Source organism: Vanellus vanellus (assembly GCF_965231255.1).
Source record: "Vanellus vanellus genome assembly, chromosome: 2".
NCBI classification, from domain to species: Eukaryota; Metazoa; Chordata; class Aves; order Charadriiformes; family Charadriidae; genus Vanellus; species Vanellus vanellus.
Genome location: NC_138906.1, coordinates 155,452,687 through 155,475,647, shown reverse-complemented (window position 1 = coordinate 155,475,647; position 22,961 = coordinate 155,452,687). Strand labels below are relative to the sequence as shown.

The following is a 22,961-nucleotide window of genomic DNA, read 5'->3' as shown; positions in this document are numbered from 1 at the left end:
AAGGCAGCTAAAAGCATCCTGACTGGACTACAGCCAGGAGCTTGAGGGAAGGGATTATCCTCCCGCCCAGTGCATGTCAGACCACATCTAGACACTGTGTCCTTTGGAGCCCCCCAGTACAGGAAAGGCATTGAAAAATTGGACCCACATTCAGCCAATGGCCCCGAAGGATGATTTGAGCCAGAGCCATGTGAGGAGGAACTAAGGGAATGCAATTTGTTCAGCCTGGAGAAGAGATGGACCTCATAGCAGCCTGCCAGGACCCATGAGGGGGTCTTCAAGAAAATGAAGCCAGGCTCTTCACAGTGGTGATAGGTGGGTGGACAAGAAACAGCGGGTATAAATTGAAACAAGGAAAGTTCAGACTGGAAATAATGAAAAGAAAAACATGGGAAAAACATAACATTGGGATTGGGTAAAATAGTTTAGGTGCCGAGCTATAACAGACCATAAATCCTGAATAGTCAGACACCATTTCCCGTGCTCCTGGCTCTATCCGTTTCATGTGCAAACCAAAGGTACTTTACCCACCACAGTGAATTTTCATTGGCTAGCAGTGAAACCTGTGATATAGCCTAAGTTCTTAATTATAACATAAATATTTTTTCTGCAAAACACAGCTATAATATTTGAGTTAGTGCAGGCTCAAACTTGTGTCTGCATGGCATGGTGCAGAGTGGTATGGACCTACCTGCCAGGTTTCCTGTGTGGCATAGCCTCTTTTATTTGGCTTGGCCTGTGAGTTAGGCTTCTTGACAAAATGTATTAACTAGGACCCAGTGCTGCAAGGAAGGGGTTGCATGAACTCCTGGTCTCACTTATGCCTGACTAGGTTGAACATCTGTGCTGTGCTTCTCTCCTGTCCCTCTTCTGTAGTTAGCAAAGGAACAGCCACCCCAGGTCTGCTAGTTCCAACTGGTATAGCCTTGCCCAGTGTTACGTGAATACATAGTGGGTAAAGGGGTTGGTTTTGTTTATTTTTTTCTATTTAAGAGAGGATGAAGCTGGTGTGGTAGGAGAGGTTGAGGATGGAGGAAACAGGCAGCTCACCTTTCCATTGCAGAAACCCAACACAAGTTCCTCGCTTGCTTCCCGCAGACACACAGCCAGAGATTGCAACAGTCATTCCTTCCCATACGGAGAGGATGCTCCTTCCCACATGGGGAGCTTATAACTCACAGTCTCCTAAAAGAGACCAGAGTTTCAATTTAGACATGTATTCCTTGATTCCTTGAAAATGGCCTGTTCGTGATGACTGTAGCATTAAGGACACCTTTGGATTTTGTCAGCCTCTGTATGGCTAGAGAGTTCCAGAACTTGGACCCCCAGTATGGCAAGCATATTTTGGTGATTTTTTGGGTCAGAAGTAAAGATGAGGGACGGAGAGGGTATCAGTGTGATTGTGGCTACCCACAGGGATGTTGCTATGCCGCTTCTGTAGGACTGGTAAGAACTGACCTGCTGTGAGTGAGGCTAGCAGCCCTGGGCCTGAACTTCTAAAGGGCTTTACTTTTCCTCAAGAAACTTTGCCTTGAATTAATCATTAATTCATTTTCATTAACCATTAATGATTCTAAAACCAAAGTGTTTAGCTTAATGAATTTATTACTATAGATCCCAAAAAGTGTAAATCTGCTTAATTTTGAGGAATATCAATTCCCAGGAGGGGAACAATTCAAGGTGAGTTATGTTGTGCTAAGTGAACCTGTTTGCCCAAATACTCTCATAGTATAGTAGGGGAGCGACGAAAAGTAATATGGTCCCACCCCTTCATTCATGGGTCCGAATAGTTCCCTGGAGGGTGTGGAGCAACACAGATAATTTACTGCTGGTAGCAACAAGTGGTTTTCTGGAGGAACAAGTAGCAGAGAAACTGGATTACAACAGCGGTTCTGAGTCACAGAGTCTTCTGGGATACTCCTGCATTGGTCATTGCTCAGAGATGCGCTTGGAGTCAAACTAACAACCAGCTAAATTGTTTGGAGGATTTTCCTGTTGAGGGTGAGGTTGAGGAAGTATGACTGGTGTCTAGTTGCCATTGCAGTGCTGTACACAGCAACAAAAGGGAGACTTTTAACTGATCCTCTGCATTACTAGCTGATGGCATGTCCAGCTTTTCAGATACCCAGAAGAAGACTATGTGCAACTAGTGCTCAGAGTGACCTGCAGGGTACATTGCTGCACTGCGCCTAGTGTCTAGCATCCTACTTAGCCTCCAGATATCATTCCTTCAATTTTAGTGTCAAATGGAAAAAAAAAATCTATAGACCTTCACTTCAGGAGCCCTAGGGTTTCGCCTGACATCTGCTGTGAGGAACGGTGAACCATGACTAAGAGCAGGCTCACTTCTGAGGGCAAAACAGGTGCTGTGTCTGAAGAAAAAATCTCCCCCAGTATTATCAAAGATAGGAAAATGTGATCCATTTTGCACATACTGACATGGAGATCCAAGTAGCTGGGCACTGACAGCAAAGCCTTCATGCTTACTGATCATCATTTGTGGAGAGTCCTGCTGACTCAGCCACACCTGAATTTGGGTTCTCAGGGGGTAAAGCCTGTTCTGTAGCTGCTTCCTGTGTCACAAAGGTGTGGGTGATTTTAGCATTAGACATCAAACCTCACTGACTACTGAATTAAGGAGCTAACGTGTTCCTAGAATCACTTCTTAAATGAGCTTCTTAAGAATCACTTCTTAAATGAGCTGGTCAGTTACAACTGACCTATATCTGCCTGTACAGCCTACAGCAGTTCTCTCTGTGTACTCTTCTCTTTGTGCTAGACTTTTTTTCCACAGATTTTTCACAGATTTTGGGGGCCATCAGAGGCTAGAACTGCTCCAGTTCTGTGCAGACTTGCACGCAGAAGTGCCATTGCTAAGTTAATTCCTCACACCAGCCTGATGGACAGTGGAGTGGGAAGCGGAGATAAGTGAGTCTTCCCCCATATATGAGGCAATATAATTGCAAAGCCAAATTAAGGAGGGTATAACGTCTAAGTTTGAAGTTGTCCCTGCTTTGCATGGAAGATTCCACCAGATGACCCCAGAGATCCCTCCCAACTTAAATTACTCTATGATTCTAACAAAGGAAGGATACTTTCAAAAGAAACTACGAATTTGTTCTTCGAGCTCCCAGTTCACCAGGGAAATTACTGGAACTTGCTTTGCAGGTTAAAGATGAGTAAAGATCACACTCTTTCCATCTGTGAACTTTATGAAGCACATCAGTAAGTAATATACCAGTGAGTTAACTATTTCTGGCTTTAGTGAATTCATATTCACCTCTGCGTGCTCTGAATTTGCTGCTAAATTACACACAGACATGCCCATCTGAAATTACACATAGGAATTAAATAAAAATTAGCAACTGGCTGGATGCCCCCTGCAGACTGTGCTGACTTTATGGTGACTACCATCTTAACGGTAGTTACTCTTGCTTAACCCAGTGAGGTGAAGGCTGGGTTGTGCCATATACTTGGTTGTCTGCTCTCCCTACAGTGGATGAACGAGGAGGGGTTGTTGTATGTACAGCAGGTGCCAGGCATGTTCTACGGCACTTTTATTTCCTCTTCTTGAGGAATTCACAGACAAAGTAGATGGTGACTTGGCACTCGGAGTCATTCCACTCTCCCGTGCTGAGCATTTCCACACAGTCCTCGCGGCCAGCTGGGTCGTGAGGCTCTCCTTCCTTCCAGTTACTGTAGTTCTGCAGTGGGCTGTTGTCTGCATACACAAACTGTCCTTCTTTTTCCATGTCGTTCAGCCCAATGAAAGCTCGGAAGAGCCCACTGTTGGAGATGTAGTCAGCAATCAGGGCATTGGTTGCCTCATCTTTAGGCATGGCCAGTGTTCCTCCTCTGTCCCTGCAGTGGATCAAGGCTTCTCTGTAATTCTTCTCTTCTTTCACGATGTAATAGAATTTCTCATCTGTCTCCCTGATACCTGCTATAACTTTAAAGGGGAAAAAAAATTGCTCAATGGTATGTCAACAGACATTGAAGGTGCTTCTGTTCCAGTATGACAATAAGATGATTTTTACATTAGAATTAATAAAAGGGAGAGAGGAAAAGCATTCCCACCACTGAATTTGTGATGAATGATGAGGACGTGATCAGAGACTGATGCTACTAATGGGACTGACAAGCATCTTGCACACATTAGGACAAGAACTATTCAGTCCTGATTGGCATGTGCCTCCTGTGACACTTAAGTAAGATACTTCATGGATATCTAGTACTTAAGATAAGTAACTACATTTAAGTGAGATACTTCATGGATATCTAGTACTAATCAAATTAAGGCATGCTAAATCGACAAATAGCAATGTCTGACTCTGGATCACTCCCGTTGCTTTGCATGTTCTTGAATACAGATTGTGAAGGAATGCCCTGGGATAGAAACACAGGGATATAGATAACTTAGTGGCTACAGCAGCTCTGAATACTAGAAGACTAGGAAGAAAACTGTGGCTGCTCAGCAGCTTTAAAGGGCAAACTTCTCAACCAGCGTATGTCCTAGTTAATTAAGCAGTGCCAAGGAGCGTGCCTGGGCAGCTGGAAGTTGATTGTCCTTGCTGATGGATTGCTGGAATGGTCCTGAGCAGAGCTTTGGCCTTGGGCAACTAACACTCTCCCAAATGATTCAGGAGTTACTCTCCAGGTTTAGGAGTTAGTAGAGGGACACTCCTGATAATACAGCATTCAGTTTTGTAGAATTTAATATTACAGATGAGGGCTGTTCTGTGCTGGTTGCCCACAGTGCCAGTGTACAGTCTCAAACACATTTAATTTACTGATACAGACTTAGTCCTCGAAGAAGTGGTGGAGCCTGCTAAAAATCTCTGTTACACTGGGAAACATGCTTCCTTCCCTTCAGTGGGAGCAGTTTGCACTGTCCACCTGACAGCGCTGTCTGCAAACATGAACCCTTATAGCCCATGTGTTGGTCTCTCATTACAGGACAATGATGCTCGCACTGAGGGGAGTGCTAGGAGTACTGTGTCTGCAGCCTTCCTGTGCAGCAGAAAGATCAAGAGGTTCCTATTTTTCCCCCCACCTCTCTGGAGCAGATTGGCACAAACATTTTCCTTTCGTTGCCTGAGTGGCCGCTGAGCCTGAGCAGACTGGCGGCACAGAGGTGGTTAACAAGCTGTGCCTTGTGCTTTTCACGATTCTTTATGTTGTGCTGTTGATCATTTCTGTATTCTTTTTGCATTTATTCATCTGCTGCTTATATCCTTACAGGTGCAAGACTTTCTCTTCTGTGTGTGCCTTGCACAGTGAGACCCTCTCTCTGCGTCATTTATGGATGCTGCCATAGAGCAGCAATGGTAGAAGAATAGCAATGATAAATATTATAGGAGCCAAATAAATCACATCTAATACATAATGATCCTTACCATTCTTTAGAAACTTGATGGATGTGTTAAGCCGAGCAACATTGATATTCAGTTGTCCAACAACTCTGCGGTATCTTCCACAGTCACAGACCGTGCCTGATAAATGCAAAGGACAGAGGATTTTTCTGTTTAGAAGCACTTGTGCGTGTCTGTGTATGTGGAGGGTCAGCTGTAGCCCACTTCCAAACCTGAAGACTTGGCCTGTACTTGTGGAGAGCCAGTCTCACTGTGCCCCACTGGCCGTACTTCTGTTGATCAAAGAACTTAATATTTTGGCTCTGTACACTCCCTTGCTAGCTGGCTTCAATGTCCCTACTTTAAAATATGTGAATGGAAGATTTGCCATCTTTCTTCCACCCACATCAGTGTAGAATTTGCACATCCTCTGCCCCTCTCATCATTGATTCCATTGAGCTGCAGAGATGTGGCTTGTGATGGTGATCACTACAGCCTTATGTCTGAATGCCAAAGGTCTACCTTTGTATCCATAAACAGCACTGGTTCCCTGGTCTTCTCATAGGAATAACAGCCTCTATGAAATGAGAAATTGCTGTTTTCTCCATGAAGAAGCTTTGTGAGTATGCATAGAGCAAAACTGCGGTAGAAGGACCATGTTAGTGAACTGCTGCATGCAGCTGTGGTACAGCAGAAATAGTTGGTACCAACTCAAATAATTAATAGATTTCAAGCACTGAAGTCTCAGTTATATTTTTGTTGGTAAACTGAAATTTGGCTTGGTATAGGTTTTTTTTTTTGTTCTTCTGTTATTCTCAGGAAGAAAAATTGTTGCTGATGGTTTCCCATTAAGAACCAAACTTGCATTGCATATGAAATATCTTAAAAATGAACACAACTGTACATTCAAGGTGGGAAAACATTCAAGGTTATTAGGACTGAGAAGAAATTTTTGGGTCATCAGATCCAAATTCTCATCCTGTAAACAAATGCATTGCATTCATTTGACAATAGATTATGCTTTACCTACAGTCATTTATTTTTTCACCCCTGTGATCCTATTAGGAAACTCTTAGAGGACTTCATTCCTTTGGAAATGAAGTTTCCTCCAGAAACTTTATTCTAGTTTCCAGTATAAATGTAGTGCTGGCCTGTCTATGTGTTAGTTTTGATGATATCAAACATTGCCCATTCATTTAGGTAACTGTTCTCCATATTTTGTGTATGTTGGTATATGCATAGGCATCAGCCATGTCCTTACCCAAGCCATCATTTTGCTAAACAAAACTTTTTCAGTCTCTTCTTGTTCATTTCATCTCTTCTCAAATTTGTCCACGGGCCTCAAAATTCTATGAAACGCCAGACCAACCAATCCTGAAATCAAAGACCCAGCAGACGACCATTCTGCAGAGAAGGATGCATAGCATACCTGCTTTTCCCTTTTTTCCAGAAACCCCTGATAAGCCTTTGGCTCCTTTGTCACCTGAATAAAGAGAAAAATATAAGCTCAGATCCCAGACAGTGCACATGTCAGCGGAGCATATTTGAAAAACCTGTTTAATAATATATTAACGGTGTGCTCCTGATAGGAAGCCCCGATCTACTGTACTGGCAGATGTGCCAAGTCAAACAAACTGTGATTAATTGTGGTATACAAAAATAAGGAGAACCTTTTAATAGGTAACTCACTGATAACACAGGCATCTCGTGTGCTGCTGGTTCCTGGTACCACTTGCTTTAAATATAAACTGCACAATGATCCCGAGAGGCTGAAAGCAGTCAAGAAATCTGCAGGAGGTGAGACCTGGGTTTTCTCATTGCCTTGCAGGACAGACCCCTTCCCTGGGTTCAGTAGCTCCATGATGGGATGAGGCACCAGGTGAGGCTGATGTGCACTAAGCCACTGAATTCATGTGTGCAACAGAATACGTGTGCAGGCAAGCAGTTAGCACCTGCACGAAATGAGGTCTATAAGGAGCAGCGTTTCATTTCAGATATAGCTCATGGAAATGTGATTTATTCTCATCCAACTGCTTTCCCTTTCTTCTATAAATCTTAAAAATAACAGAAATACTTCTCAAATGTTGTGCTGCTATGTAAGTGGAGGTGACCAGCTTTTTAAAAAATCTCAGCTGTAATGTGGATCAGAACAGCTGGACTTTATCTGAAATTCATGTCAGCTCTTCTTTTATGAATTAAAACCTTCAGAGGTCAAAAAATGCTAATGCTTGCTCTGCCTTTTAGATGGCCGTGTTTTGATGTGCCTTTTACTTTATATGTGCATATGTTGTGGTTTTTTAAAAAAAAATTAGGAGTTGGCTGTCATTTTCATTAGCATTGTTTGACACTGGACACTTATAAGATGAAATATCAGGGTTGCTTTATTAAGAACTCAGATGTTTAATAATAGATTAAAACAGTGACTTAGTGACCTTTGCTTCTGCAAATAAAGAAATAAAATGAGAAAAAAACAGAAGGGGACAATAAATTGTACATTCAGATTGAGAGCGAGCTTAACTTAAAGGCTCAGAGCATTAGTTTACTTGCAGATAAAGATAAGTGATTTGTGGGATTCTTAAATTCTAGTCTCCTTTGGTGACTGAAGACATCTTAGGAGGTAAGTATCTGTGTTTTCAGCTGTGTGGTAGTTCTGAAAATTAGTCCCTCAGGCCAAATTCTTTTGTTCTTCTCTGATACTGAGACTGGCTAGAGGCCATCAAAGGTTTATTAAAAACATTGGTTTGAGAAGCTCCCAGGAGAGATTGTTCCACCCACTCACCCACATGCCTGGGTTGATGGGCTGGTTAGAGACCACAGAGTTCCCCTGGGGATGGTGGAGTCCCTGCTCAGCTTTCAAGGCAGGTCTCCTTGTGGCAGTAGTAATATTCCTTCTTAAGTAGCTCTTCAGGAATACCAGAAAGGAATATCTGCGACAGTAAATTATCCATGGCCCAGCAATGTGCCCTTGTTGCCAAAAAGGCCAATGGAATCCTGGGCTGCATAGGGAAGAGTGTGGCCAGTAGGTTGAAGGAGGTCATTCTCCCCCTCTACTCTGCACTGGTGAGGCCACAACTGCAATACTGTGTCCAGTTTTGGGCTCCCCAGTTCAAGAGGGACAGGGAACTGCTGGAGCGAGTCCAGCAAAGGGCAACTAAGATGATTAAGGGATTGGAGCATCTCCCTTATGAGGAAAGGCTGAGAGAGCTGGGACTCTTTAGCCTGGAGAAGAGAAGGCTGAGGGGAGACCATATTATGGCGTACAAGTATCTAAAGGGTGGGTTGAAGGAGGATGGAGCCAGGCTCTTTTCAATGGTTCCCAGTGACAGGACGAGGGGCAATGGGCACAAGTTAGAACATAGGAAGTTCCGTTCAAATCCACGGAAAAACTTCTTTACGGTGAAGGTGACAGAGCACTGGCACAGGCTGCCCAGGGAGGCTGTGGAGTCCCCTTCTCTGGAGATTTTCAAGACCCGCCTGGATGCAGTCCTGAGTAATGTGCTCTGGGCAATCCTGCTTTAGCAGGGGAGTTGGACTAGATGATCTCTAGAGGTCCCTTCCAACTCTGAAAATTCTGTGATTCCGTGATTCTCAGGCAACCAGAGCATAAATTTGTGAAATTATTGTCCACATCTCCTACAGCAGTGCAGGTGACAAGAGGTGGCATCCTGAGCAGCAGCAGAATACTGACTTAGACCTTCAGCGTCCAAAGCGGAAGCAGAAATTTGGCTTTCTCTTTTAGAGTGTTCAGAGAATTTACTTCGAAAGGGTCAGATTTCTCCCTGCCTCTTTTACCATCAAATATGATTGATTTCTTAACTCATAAAGCAAATTATTTTAGCCAAGTAAGTCAGATATATTGCACGTGGGAAGTAAAACAAGAATATCTCAGTCAGCTGTTGTCACCTATCTTTATGCACAACTTTACTTGGAGAGCATTGGTCACAGCTGTTATTTGATATTACACCACACCTGGAACTCTCACAAAACACATATTTACCTTGAGAGAAAAAACAAGAAAATTCCCAGACCAGAGCTTACCCTTTCCACCAATTGGACCGATTTTCCCAAGCATTCCCTGGTCACCAATATCCCCCACAGGTCCTTTATTTCCTGAGAGAAGAAATAAGAGGAAAAGAGTATGGATGGTTTCTGTCTATTTAGGTCTCTACTGCTGCTATTTTTCCTGAGTGTGGCCAGTCCACATGTGTGGTAAAGTGAAAATGAGTGGAGCCCTGAGGGTGGTCGGAGGAGGACAGCACAGATCTCTGCTACTGTAAGATACAACAGTAGGACATTGCAAGGCACCTTAGTAGAACTTTATGTTCAAATGCCCAGAAACTTCACGATTTTTTACACAAAACCAAACTGAAAACGCTAGTGAGTATTCAAATACTGATTTTACTTCACAGCCAAACCAGGCCGACAGCAGGTTTTTGGTTTTGTTTTTTTTTTTCCTTCACCCCAGACTAAAAAGCCTTTCCTTCTTTGAGGTAGAGCCCTCATGGCTCTGCTGGGAATTCTTCTCAAAGCAGGACTGCAGATAGGGGTCTATGAGTTTTGCTGTGTGTGCTTTCCCAGTCCTCAGAGCACTAAAATAATGGATGCCTTTTTATTTGATTAATAGTTTAAGTTCTAAAATAGCTAGCTAACGATGACAGCCCAATTTAGGGAGTCTCTGTTTGCACACTGAATTTAACATAATTAAGATGCTTCGTAAATGCTTGGTTACCTGATTCCATTCTATCTTATCTGATCTTTTATAGGTAAGAAGCAAAGTCATATGAATACACTTAAAAATTGAAAAGATTTTATATTATAACAATAGTAACAGGGTGATTTTAAAGTTTCTATAAAAGTAAAAACTTTCCTGATTAGTCTTACTGTCAAGGAAGAAAGACCATGAATATGTATTATCATTAAACTCTAATGACAAATTAAGCTTTTGAGTTAGAGTATGCAAACAAGGCTGACACCATCACATCTGGTGCCTCCGAATGCTCTGCCCGGCTCACTGTGTGGATACGGGGTATGTTTAATAGGGCTGAGTCCTGAGACATCTGTGACTCCTTGTTCTCAGATGCTCTTTGATGAGAGAAACTTTTTTTCTCAGTGTGTGCCTCTGCTTTTCTGCAAAATAGGGACAACTGAGACTGATTTTTTTTGAGCATCCTGATATATTACTAGGAAGTAACTCTCAAAATTCAGTTTCAAATAAAGGATCATTTCAGTAAGAGAACAGTAATCTTTCTGATTATACATATGATCTAGGTCTTCTGGATCTCATTTATGACAGCCACTTGGGAGAGCAGCAATAAACGTACTAATTTATTATGTGACTCTAAATGTATTGCTATATATAGCTGTCTTGTGTATCGGTAGGAGTTGCATCAAGCTCTCCGAGTATTGTTAGGTTCACTGATTAATGTTTGACAGGATTGTGAAATCTACTGATGCAACAGGAATGAAAAGCATTAAACATCAATGATCATATGCACCAGTACAGTGGTGTATAATGATATTCATATACCAGTAATAGCCATCAAACTGTCATAAATACCTTTTGGTCCTTTTGGTCCAACCTTCCCTTGTTTGCCCACTTCTCCTCTATCTCCTTTTTCACCTTCATCCCCTTCCAAAAAAACAGAAAATAAAGTGTCATGGTACATTTCTCTCAGTGCAGTAAGTACAACTATACATCCTCAGAAAGTAAAGTTCTCAGTTTTTTTACTACTCATTTATTTTTATTTCACATTGAAGACACAGTAGTCGTGGGACAAATTTCCAGTGAAGAACTGATGAATCTGACCATCATTAGGAAAAGCTAAAAACGTTCCCTTTCAGAGGGGCTGTTCCAACATAAGAATTATACAACACCAACTTCTATTCCTGCCCTTTAAACCGTATTAGCCATAAAGCAGATAAATAATCCAGTCTTCCTCTGTTGGGAAACCTGTACACCCATGGAAGAGCTGCCAGGGAGGCAATAGGAATTTATTAATTGTTCCTAGTGACTGTTTGTAGTGACTCTGTGTTCAAGGTATGCAAATGCTTTTGGAATGGGAGGAATGTAAATATGTTGAAATAGATCTTAACATAGACCTTAGCACTTAGTATGGCAAAAGTCTTGCCTTCATTTTTTGACAGGTGACATTTATATGTTGATATAACAACATGTTTTGCAATTGCTCCAGTACTTTATTTTGAAAATGTCATATGCAGCTTATCTGTAAGGGGTAAATTCATTGCATTTATTACAGTAGAGCAGAGATTTCTCCAAATGAGATCAAGACCCTATTACACGGGTTACTGTATGGTACGGTATAAGTACTCTTAATATTGTAAGAGACAGTCATTGAGCAGCTTATGGTCTTAAGGAAGCAAGACAGCAATTAATAGGAAAGAAATGTTATCTTCTTCCTTAGGCAGCATATAATTTCACTTGACATTATGCAGGAAATCAGAGGCACAACTAGACCTGATTTTCTTGTCTTCTAATTCTTAGTTTTGAGCCAAATCCCAAGAACATATTCCCTCTTATTTTTTTTGACAAACACTGGGGAGATGATGACCCCTGCACCAAACGACCAGCTCTGAATACAAGCTGCCTTCCAAAGCCTCTCCCCCTGCTCCATACCCTTGTTTGCCATAAGCCTTGCCGTGTGGTGGGAAGCAGTGCCACAGTCTCTTGGCCAAGCTGGGATCTTATGCATGAGAGGCAGCCAGTTGTGTCTGTGCCCACAGTCCAGCAAGGGAGAAGAGACTGCAGTTCAGCATACGGAGACCCAAGGGAGGGCAGTCTGTCTGGATGTCAGCAAAAGAGAAGTGACGACAGAAGAACAGCATTTTGTGACAAGACCAATAACCTGTCTCACTGAGGATGGTGCCTCCAGCCCTGGCAGAAGGTGTTCAGGGAACTGGGTGTGCTGAGGGTGACTATGACCCAGGCGGCCAGTTCCAGCCTCTCACAAGCGGTGGCTTAAAGTGCTTGCCTGAGCCTAGCACTGCATCCAGACCACTTGTGAGCAGCCACTAGTGACTCTTCCCTGCACAGGTTAGTCTTGTGCCTTTTAAACTGCTTTATATTTTTGGCCCCTATAATATACTCTGGCAGAGGTTCATGATTTAGTTATGGGCTGAGAGAGAAATTAGCTTTCCATGGTTGCTTTCAGACTGATCGTCTCATTGGATCTCATTCTTATTTTCTGAAAAATAATGCCCACTCATTCCTGATTTATCTTCTCCTATTTCTGTACCCATAGGTAGCATATAAGGGGCTGTTCTGTGGGGTGATGACAGATGCATATTAATTGCAGCATATAAAATGTAGTATTAGCTGTTTGGCTCCTTTCCATGTCAGTTATGGGACCTGAGCTGAGTCTGTCCCAGTATGCCAAAAAACCCTTCAGTTTTGGGACTCTCTTGTGGAGGACAGACTCACAGCATCAGTCAGGATGCCCTTTTGGGGGGGATGGTCAGTGGTCCAAGATGATGAAGATAAAGGGCTCAACTTCAGTCCACGATAGAGGGAGGAAGCATTTGCTAGAGGGATGGACAAGGAGGAAACAAGATGTGGGGTGTGTGCTGGCTCACTCAAGCGCTTTGTTTTTAACATCAGCTGCTACAGGACAAAGTAGAAAGGGGAAAGGCTATAAGCAGTCAGCAATAGAAGTTTTAAACATCTCTGTTTTCACTGGTTCTTAAAAATACTGGAAAAGTCAGTATATATTTCCAAAAGCCAAGCTTCTTAAGTATCCAGCTGAAGCTGTGGGTCTGAGCCTGGAGCTGATGGAAGGATGCCTACTTGTACTGGGCTCTTGTCTACAGATATCAAACAGCAGAGCCAGAGAATGTACGGTTTAATTTTGCTCTTGATCTCAGTGCTAATAACATTTACAACTGAGAAACCAAGAAATTGTCCTTTCCAAACCTGTCTATGAAACCTTTGAGAAAAGTGTAAAAGTCACTTCTCAATAGTTCAGAAATTCAGAAAAGATTCCCAGAGGCTGACAAAGGGCTTGTGAAATGAAATTCCAGGAGAAAGTTAAGAGCTGTTCTGATCACAGTCTGCAAACCGATACAGGGGGAGAAATGTGTGATAATAGAAAGGAAGCAGGGTGTGATTCAAAGGTGGGAAAAGCTGGATGAGTCCTGACTAGAAAGGAAACATTGGGGTATTTAACAAATGGACCACACTCTCCAGCAGGGAAGGGAGACGTAGGAGGCTTTTGATGTCCAGCCTTTCCCAGTGCAATTAATTCCTTTTTGTAAGATATGCTGTAACCCTGGGTCTGGTGTAGAAACTGCTGAGGGAGTTTCTTTGGCCTGTGTCATACAGGAGAGCAAACCAGATTCCTGCTGACCTTCCAAACCAGGGCCTGTCACCCTGGCGGTCCTCATCACCTCTCTCAGGCCAGGTAGCTACACTCCCTGTGGCTTGCAGGCTGCTCTGATGGGTTAAAGGCTCTAGAAAGACTTTGTTTGCTGCAGAAGGAAGACCTCTGGGCAAGAAAGATCCTTTTTTGTGGAGTAAGAAACATTGCTTAGACAGTTAATCTTAGAAATAGAGCCCAGGAAAGAAAGCCAATGAACAAGTAGAGAAACCGTGATTACTTTCCACAGATGTTTTCTTCCAATCTCAGCTTCAACACTTCAAGCCACTGAAATCTGCAGTGGCTTTTTCTGAGAGACACTGGAGCAAGCTTTTTGCACACAGGGCTGCTGGAGATGAAGCTAGGGGTTGCCCTGTATGGGCTGAGAGCTGACAGATGAAAGGGGTAAAAGGTGTGGGAAAGTTTGCTATGGAGATTTTGAAGGATTAGGGAGTGTCTCAACTTTTATTGTTAGCACCTCATGTAGTCCCTATTTTTGCTTAAGCCCTATAAAAGCCTAAGGGAGAGGAAAGTAAGATCTATCACCTGTCTCATCTTGGCATAAAGCAGCCTACTGCACTCTACCTTAGTTTCCCTACCTAGGAAAATGGGAAGAATAATAATTTGCCTGTCTGTAAGGGAGGGAGGAAAATCCTGCTTTTCTACCCATATTGCAGCTGAGAATGGGTAGGCCATTACAAAGCAAGGGTAGAACCAAAGAGTATTAATTAGTGGTACCGTCTCATTGTTAATTTATGACTGGACTGAGCCCAGGGCTCGATAATATGGTGTTATAATTATAAAAGCATTGTGCCCCGTTTTAGCTCTTGTGTGATTTCAATTTTTTTTGACAAGAAACATGAACTCTTGGGTTACGCTCCCCCCTTGTGGTCTCGCTGTAATTTGCAACGAAGTAGGAGAGATTGTGAGAGCTTCGTTGACTTTGTTTTGGGCAGGGGTTGAGTTGGCTTCGCCTCTAATTTATAATAAGTATCTGTCCCTTTCCTCTGGGACTTCATGTGGACAGGCCATCCTACTGTATTAGCCACTTTTTTGTAATCTGCCAGAAAAAAAAAAAATCTAAATCCTGCCACTACATAGGACTGGATTTTTGAATTTTGTACTACTGTGTTTTGTACAACATGAGTTTTCATACAGAAAAAAAAACCTGTGATCCCTGACCTCATATGCTTGTAGTCTATACCTAGAGGTTAACCTCTCCTTTCTGCTGCTTTACACTTGGGGCAGTGTCAGGTTAAGTTTTAACCTAATTAGCAGATTGTCACCTTAAAATTGTGGTTACAAGGATGTCAGATAGCGCACTGCACTGGCATTTGAAGCATGGGTGAAGCACTTGGAGCCAGTAGCTGAAGCAAGACCATTTCTCAACCCTGCTAGTATTCCCGCAAGCTGATTCACTTCTTTTGTGTCACAGATTTAAAATACCAGACTATTAAAATGAACACATGCAGCAATAAATTACTAGACTTTTCCAACTTGGGACTGTGCGAGACAGAAGGAAAGCAGAAGCTGTACGCAGTAAATGACTTTTGCAGCCATTAGAAAATTTTAATCATAATTGAGAGGGAACCCCAGTCCTTCCTTCTCTTATAAACAAGCTCAGGAAAATGCTGAAGGTCTAATAATACGCAGGATTTTTAGGCAGTTGAAAGGGGCTCTGCCTTTTTAGGAGTTTCACTAAATAACACAGTGTTGAGAGGTTACATTTGGTAAGAATTTCACAGAATCACAGAATCACAGAATTATCAGAGTTGGAAGGGACCTCAAGAGATCATCTAGTCCAACTCTCCTGCTAAAGCAGGATTGCCTAGAGCACATTACTCAGGACTGCATCCAGGCGGGTCTTGAAAATCTCCAGGGAAGGGGACTCCACAACCTCCCTGGGCAGCCTGTTCCAGTGCTCTGTCACCCGAACCGTAAAGAACTGTTTCCGTGTATTTGAACGGAACTTCCTGTGTTCTAATTTAATTGATAAGAATTTAATTAGTAAGAATTTACTGACCTTCAAGGGACTTTGATTTCCCTGCTGAATCTTTTGTAGGCAATTTATCTATTTTGTATTCATGAATGGAGGAAGTTCACATTGTTCACATACGTTTAGTGATTCTCCAAGTCTTGTGATCAAGGGCTGACCCTGGTTCTTGGAGAATCAGGGTGTAATTTTGGGGGATTACGGAGTCCAGACTTATCTGTAGAGGCAGCCCTGCATCAGGCTGCCTAAAGGCTAAAGCTGGGAGGAGGCTTCTAGCTGGGCTTATGCATGTGTTTCTCTATGAGCATGTTGCCTTTTCACTTGGTGTTCTGCTGAGAAACTCCCTGGATCCACTGAGACACTTTGCCAGGTATGCTGGCAAGTCATGGCTTCAGGTCAGCTCCAGTTCCTGTCTCCTGACCAAAAATACTGCAGAAATGTTAATGCTTTCTCAGGCTCCCACCCTTTCACATGATAGAAACACCACTTATGCTGGGCTACAGCACAGTTATCCTCCTACATCGGATACTCTGCATTGAAAAAAGCCGGGTAACAATGTCTTTGAGAAGCCTGGGGTATGACTGACTTGCTGTGATAGGGGAAGGATGGTTAGTCTTGATTAGTATGCACATGGATGCTTTGCACTGCTTGCCTTGGATGCATTTAGTGCTCCTAGGCATAGCCAATGTACCACCTTCATATGGAATCTGTTATGTGGTTTTCCCTCTAATCATGCGTGACAGTTCTGCTGAGCTTCATGTTTCATGCTTGTAGTTCCACCTGAGGGACCCTCCCCATCTCCACAGACAGAGGCTGAAGAGTGCAGGTGTTTCTGCCTCTCCTGGGTATTAAACTAAAGGGATAAGGACATGTGCCTAATTCTGAAGCTTTGAGAGTCCTCCAGGAGCAATTGAATGCTTTGCCCTCCTGGAAGAGCCTTGCAGATAGCCACAGGATTAGCTCTGCAGCCTACAGACGCTCAGTAAGAGCACAGCGAACCTTTGCAGCGCTTGCACATGCACAATCTCTGTTGAGAGGTTTTGTCACCAGAGGGAGTCGCAGACTCCCAAGAAATAAGCAAATACAGCCCAGTTTGTCTTTCCAGTGTATTAGCACGTCACAGCTACGTCAATGGAAAGCCTCAAAATTTCCGCTAATTTCACTTTCAGTGTCCTTTAGAGCTTTAGCAAATTTCCCATAGCAGTGGGCATTCTTACTTTCAAGCTATATATAGCTGGCGAGGACAAGATTTCTTGACATCTGCCTATCTGACACAATGTTCTCTTCCCTGTCCTTCCTCCTCCCTTCAGCCACGAACACTGGCCTGCACGCCTCCCTCCCATCTGCCTGTTGTTGAGCAGTCTTCCAACCCTGTGTTGAAGGAATTTGGTTCACTAAAGAGAGGGATATCAATAAGGGATTTTTAGTGAGTGAGCTGAATCAGCTCAGTGAAAAGTCTGATGAGTAAACAGCCAAGCCAGCACAAGGTGAAGGAAGGACCACATCAAAACCCCTCACAGACGAGTGCAGCTGTAGGTGCAACTGCATCCATAGCCACTCTCCAGGTGTCCTGCAGGAACACACAGGCCTCCTCAGATTCCACCATGAGAAATAAAGCATTTTGCTCACAAGTTCTTGGACGCATTGTCTTTTTTCACCCAGCTCCAAATTAGACAACAGGGGCCCCGTCACCTTCCCTGGTGAAATGGAAAGAATCTTCAAGAATAAACTGGATTCTCTGCTTACTTTTCCACTTTCCACTTATAAATGTCCATTGACTTCAGTAGAAATACCCTCTTCTCCTGCTGCATTGCGTAAGCCTTCAGTAGGCTCAGTGAGGCTCTGCCGATTTGTGTTATTTAAAAGTCTGGGCCTTTGTGCATGACTGGGACATACATTATTTCTTTAATAACACAAATAATTTAATTCTTCTGGATTCTCTTTTCATTTGGTCTGCCCAATTTAATTTTCCCAGCCTGTTCCCCTGCCATTCTGACATGATCTCAGAGACCCATGGATTGCAGTAGCTTCAGTGAGGAATCAGACTGACGTTGGTAAGAAATACAGACCCAATATCTTTTGAATTTATATATTTAAGTCCCCGCATACATGCTTTGTAACTCAGGCTGATAGACTTCAGAAACTTAACATACACTAAAATGAGGAAACCTAAAAGACATAAAAAATAGAATTATGTGTTGAAATTAAAGGGCTCTTCAGATCAAATGTGAGGCGCTAAGAGGGAAGTTTAGTTATGGGTTTGAATAGCCTATAGGATGTGGTAAGGCGTTTTATATTTTCAGAAGGAAATGCGGATAGCAGCATATCTGGTTTCTGAGTGAGTTTGAGATTTTCCAGGAGTGGAATTGCATAAGCGCAATTAAAGCTGAGAGATGGACAGCTATACTGGAGACCACAGTAAATGCTATTTTGAGGCGCCAGCCAATGTCACAGAGTTTATAAGCATCATTTGTCAGAAATAATAATAAGGAAACACTTTACATCTAAATTGCTACGGGAAACTCCCGGTATTCTTCAGATTTCATCTCATTCCAGTTTCTCAACCTGGATCTGATTCAAGACCTTTGAAATTCCTGTGTCTGGATTTCAAAGGAAATGAGCTGGGAGCTGGGACAGATAGCAAGATCTAGATCTGGTCTTCTGAAGCGCTGAGCTCCCAGGAATCCACATGAAATCAGCTGTAGCCTTGCTCCATGCTTCCGCAGAACCAGCCCCTGCCCTAGTCTTCTTCTCCCCCTGCTCATGCTTTTAATGGGTGTTTAGGAATCAAAATTTTGGTCCCTCTGCTTATTTCTGCCCTCATGTTGTTGCTTATTGATTTACTCAGACCAGGTGAAATCCTATCTCATCTATGTCAATAGCCCACTTAAAACTTCCTTTGCAGTTACCAGGAGAGGGCAGCTAGAAGAAAGGACAGAGCTGGGACAGTGGTTGAAGGGAGAGCCCAGGAGGGCAGAGCCTGGTGTTCCTGATGCTGCCAGAGCGCGGACCAACAGCTGGTGCTTTTGCTCGCACTGCACTCGCTGCTGCCTCCCCGCAGAGCCAGTTCCTCTCCCAGGAACTGGGAGCCACAGCCAGCCTGCTCCCAGGCTTGCGAGGGTGGAAAGTAAGCAACAGGGCCATGACTAATTTTGCTAGGCCAAGCACTTGGCTGCCTTGGGAAATTCGTTGTTTTGTTTATGCTTGATCTGGTTCTCTTCGGACCCAAGAAGTCGATGGAGTACAGCACTTGGCCTTTATTGCCCTAGTTACTCAGCTGTGGATCTGCGTTACCTAACGTAAGTTTTCAGAGGTCCTGTGCCAAAGCACTCCAGCGAAGACCAAGCTGTTCCTAAACATCTCAGGTCAAACACTAAAAATCACTAGCTACAAATACTGAAAATCTGTTTTGGTCCAAAGCACAGATTTGTTTTTTTTTTTTGGTTTCCTAGGGTATTCCAATAAGGGTCCTAGAAAACGCCTCACACATTTCTATTTTTAATTGCTATATAAGCCAGCTTGCTGTGTATATCAAAAGCTTTTTCAGAAGGCAGAACAAGACAGCCATTACACTAGGACTATGTTCATTAAAAATAATCCCCTCTTTTTGAGAAGAGACCTGAGCATTGCCTAGAAAAGAAAACTGGGAGAGGAGTGCCACCTTTTGCTTTTCTCTTACTCTTTTTTTCTTTCCTTTTTCTGGAGTGCCTGTTTAGAAAATGTCTTTGCATAATTCTTTACAGACAGACTTCAGCTTTCATTGGCTTGCAGCAGAGATGGAAAAGCAGCAGATAGATGGAGGGGATTGCAAGGCACCTGGTTTGGACCACGCAGAGCCGCCAGAGGTCAGACTTAAACTCCTATTCGTTTCTACTGCTGAACAGTTTAATTCAGATTGACTTCTATCATTGCAACAGGAAGTGCAAAAGGCTTACAGGACATTTACTGCATTCCTTCTGTTCCTGGGGGACTGCATCCTTCCAGAGTATTTTCTAGCTCTTTGTGTTACACACAATAGCCTCTGGTTTTGCCTCATGCTTTTTGGGAACTTGTGGGACTGCCACAAAAGACTTTCCTGATAATCAGCCTGGAATTACCTTTTCTTTTCGTCCCACCACTCATATACTTCTCTTGTGAAAGCTCAGGTATGAGCATAACAAAGAGTATATTTTTGAAGGGGAAGAATTTGGCTTGCACAAATTAACTTGGACAAATTACATGTGGCTTGTACAAGAAGTGGCCAATTTGCATGACACTAATGACCCTTTTTGAACAGGCGATTTTCAGGGTGAGCATGCAGAGGGGTTGGGTCCTCGTTCCTGTAGCAACTAGGAATGCCTAGATGATGAAGCGAGTAATGTAGCCTCCAACAGTGCAAGAAATAAAGGGCTGTAAGTTCTGAGCCTCTCCAAACAACTCCACTTCTCCCTCAGCTTTCTCCTCTCCATTGTGCTGTGTGATGGGAACAGCAGTATTGCTGCTGCGTAGGTCTGGGGACCATCCCACTTGTAGCCCACAGACTGGATCTAGCCTACAGGACAATTTGTGCCTTGCACTGGGATAGGTGAGGTGGGACAGTGTAGGAAGCCTTACAAATATTGAATATCTCTTAATCCCTTGCACTTCTAGATGCTTTGGCCTGTTAGACACTCCCGTGTTCATATAGAAGGAGGAATTTGCCACAACAGGAATCTGGTTGTAGAAAAATCTGTAGAAAAATACTGCATCTGTCTTGTGGGAACACTGCTGTGTTCAACCATAGCCAAAGATGCTGAGCAGATGGGGGTGAGGGGTGAAACTTGTGCAGGATGGGTCAAACCCCATTTTTTGGAGAATGATGAGCAAAGGAGCACAACGGACCTAGCACAGAAAATAAAACAGCAGCAGAAGTCAGAGGCTTGTCCATTGTCAGAGTTAAAGTTTGAGCAGCAAAGTGTTGCCTGTGGCTGTGGTGCAGTCCTAGGCTGGGGATCATGTGCTCTGAGTCCCTACACTCAAGATGGATAGAGGAAAACTGGCCACAGGACAGACTTTATTCTGCCATATTAGGTCATCATGCTTCATCCTTGACTACAAGGGATGCCTGAGGAATAACAGGGTAGTTCACACGTCCAGCCTGCTCAGTCTTTAATTGCCCAGCTGACTGGCAATCAAAACAGCCAGTGCCATTGAGAGCCACTTGTAACTGCCCTGGATGAGCCCAACTCTGGTAGGAACTGAAATTAGTCTATAGGATCATATCACATAGACTGAAAAATGTATTTGATGACCTGCAATGGGTGTGAGACAGTAATTTGGAGGTGATTTACTTAATACTCCTTTTACCAATCATGGATCCTGGGCATGGTAATCTAATTTTAAAGTAGTATCATGGACTGTGCCAATATACTGTTTGGCGCCTCTTCTGTCTTGGCATCAGCCAGGAGGCAGTAGGACTGGTAATGACTAACTCCAGACTTTCTCAGTATCACACTTGCAAAGAACCATAATATCTAACCTTTAAATGCTCCCTGTACAAGCTAGACCACAGAAACCAGCTGGAGTCCCAGCTACGCTCATGTTGTCACCAGACCACCTCATTAGCCTTCTGACTTGTTAAACACAATTCTGTCAAACTTTGTTCTCCAGCCTGCCATTATTCAGATACTAACTAAACAAACTTCCACTAGCTCCCTTGGGGATCATTACATCTCTCTGCATTTATGCTGTGGCAGCAAAAGTTTAAGCTTGGATTGTAATCATAAAGAAATTAACTTGCTGATTAAAAGTGGTCCTTTAAGCAACATGCATTTGAATAATCCATCATAAAAACAAACGAGTCTGTAGCAGTGCTTTTGACTTGATAATCTTTTTTTCAGCTTAAAATTTAAAGCAGTTGATTTTTTTTTCTCCGTCCGTAGCCTATAGAAAAATACAATGAATTACTAAAAAGAAAGCAATAGTTCGAACTGCAATAGCTATGGTGTGGAATATATATTTTAGATCTGTCACTGCAAGATAGATTTGTATGTCATGGACCTAATTTTTGGCTGAGGTACCCTCCAGGCAATTCCATTGACGTTAGTTGTGTTACACAAAAAGTAAGTTAATGCAGAAAATTTGGGTTCAGATATTTACAAAGTGTTTTAAAGATAAAAGAACTGCACATGCCAGAGCTGATCTAGTTCTCATTGAAATCTGTAGTGAAGGTCCTGTTTAATTCAACAGGAGCTCCTGGATCAGGTCTGACCAACGCAGCAGAGCTGTGTTTACAAGTAAGCATTTGGAAATAATGACAGTTCAGTCATTTTAAATATTGCATATCTCTCCCTACCTATAGGTGCAAAGTGAATTATTAACAGTTCACAATAGGTGCTTGCTTTTAGACAAAGTCACTCAATTTGTGGCTGCTAGCTGTACTCGTTGTGTGATGAATACAAGAAGTACGAGAAAATTTGTGTGGCTGGAGAAAGATGCAAAAGGACAACTCTAACTTATTTGAGAATATGTGACACTGTTCCTGAAACTAAACAAAAGCAAATTCAAATCTCCTTGCTTCATCACTTTTCCCCATCACAGTTCCACTTTTCTAGATGTTTGTACAGTCCGCAGTAATTCACATCTTTTATCCCCAGCCCATGCCACAAGCCCTCCATGTCTCTATTTTTAAAAATCATCCTTTACCAGTACTGATCTCGGCATTAGCAACCTGATACTCCTCACCTTTTGGTCCAGGTAAAATTGTGTGTGTCGAGCAGACATCTGTTGTAGGTCGATTGTCAACATCGAAACCAAAAATCTGAACTTGGAAGAGAAAAAGCACTACTAGGGTCCCGTATTTTCTTAGCTGTTGTTCTTTCTTGATGCTCATCCTTGCAGCCTCTCAGGAAATGCCTTTCGTTGTTACAGTCTTAACAAATGCAGCTGATTCAAAAATAAATGCTCCACTAACTGAAGCAGTGCAAAGTTGGGAGCTACATGCAAGAACAGCTAAATAAAGTGAAGAAGGGAGTTTGACGATGCTGTAGTTATTTCTGTCCTGCACATTATCCAGGATATTTATTTAACGCTGACAGCTGTTTATTCCAGTTTATCTCTTATCTGTGAGATGTTTAGCTGCTTTTGCCATGGAAAATTTCTTCAATATATGGGGATATCTCTTTTGTCATTTTTGTTCCTTTCGACACTGACTCTTCGTGCCCAACTTTTCATTTACTCAGGAGACAAAAGACTTCGGTCTTGTATCCAAGTGAGTACTAATTAGTTATA

At 42.8% G+C, this 22,961-nt stretch overlaps 1 protein-coding gene across 1 annotated transcript; it reads right to left on the bottom strand.

Moving 5' to 3' along the window:
• Positions 1-3,307: 3,307 nt before the first annotated feature.
• On the bottom strand, positions 3,308-22,563 carry COLEC10 (collectin subfamily member 10; the record flags this gene model as incomplete). The annotated part of the gene is made up of 6 exons (XM_082479144.1): positions 3,308-3,949; positions 5,397-5,492; positions 6,781-6,834; positions 9,390-9,461; positions 10,909-10,980; positions 22,416-22,563. 6 exons carry the CDS (start codon positions 22,561-22,563, stop codon positions 3,558-3,560), a joined length of 834 nt encoding a protein of 277 aa, XP_082335270.1. The 3' UTR covers positions 3,308-3,557.
• Positions 22,564-22,961: the final 398 nt, after the last annotated feature.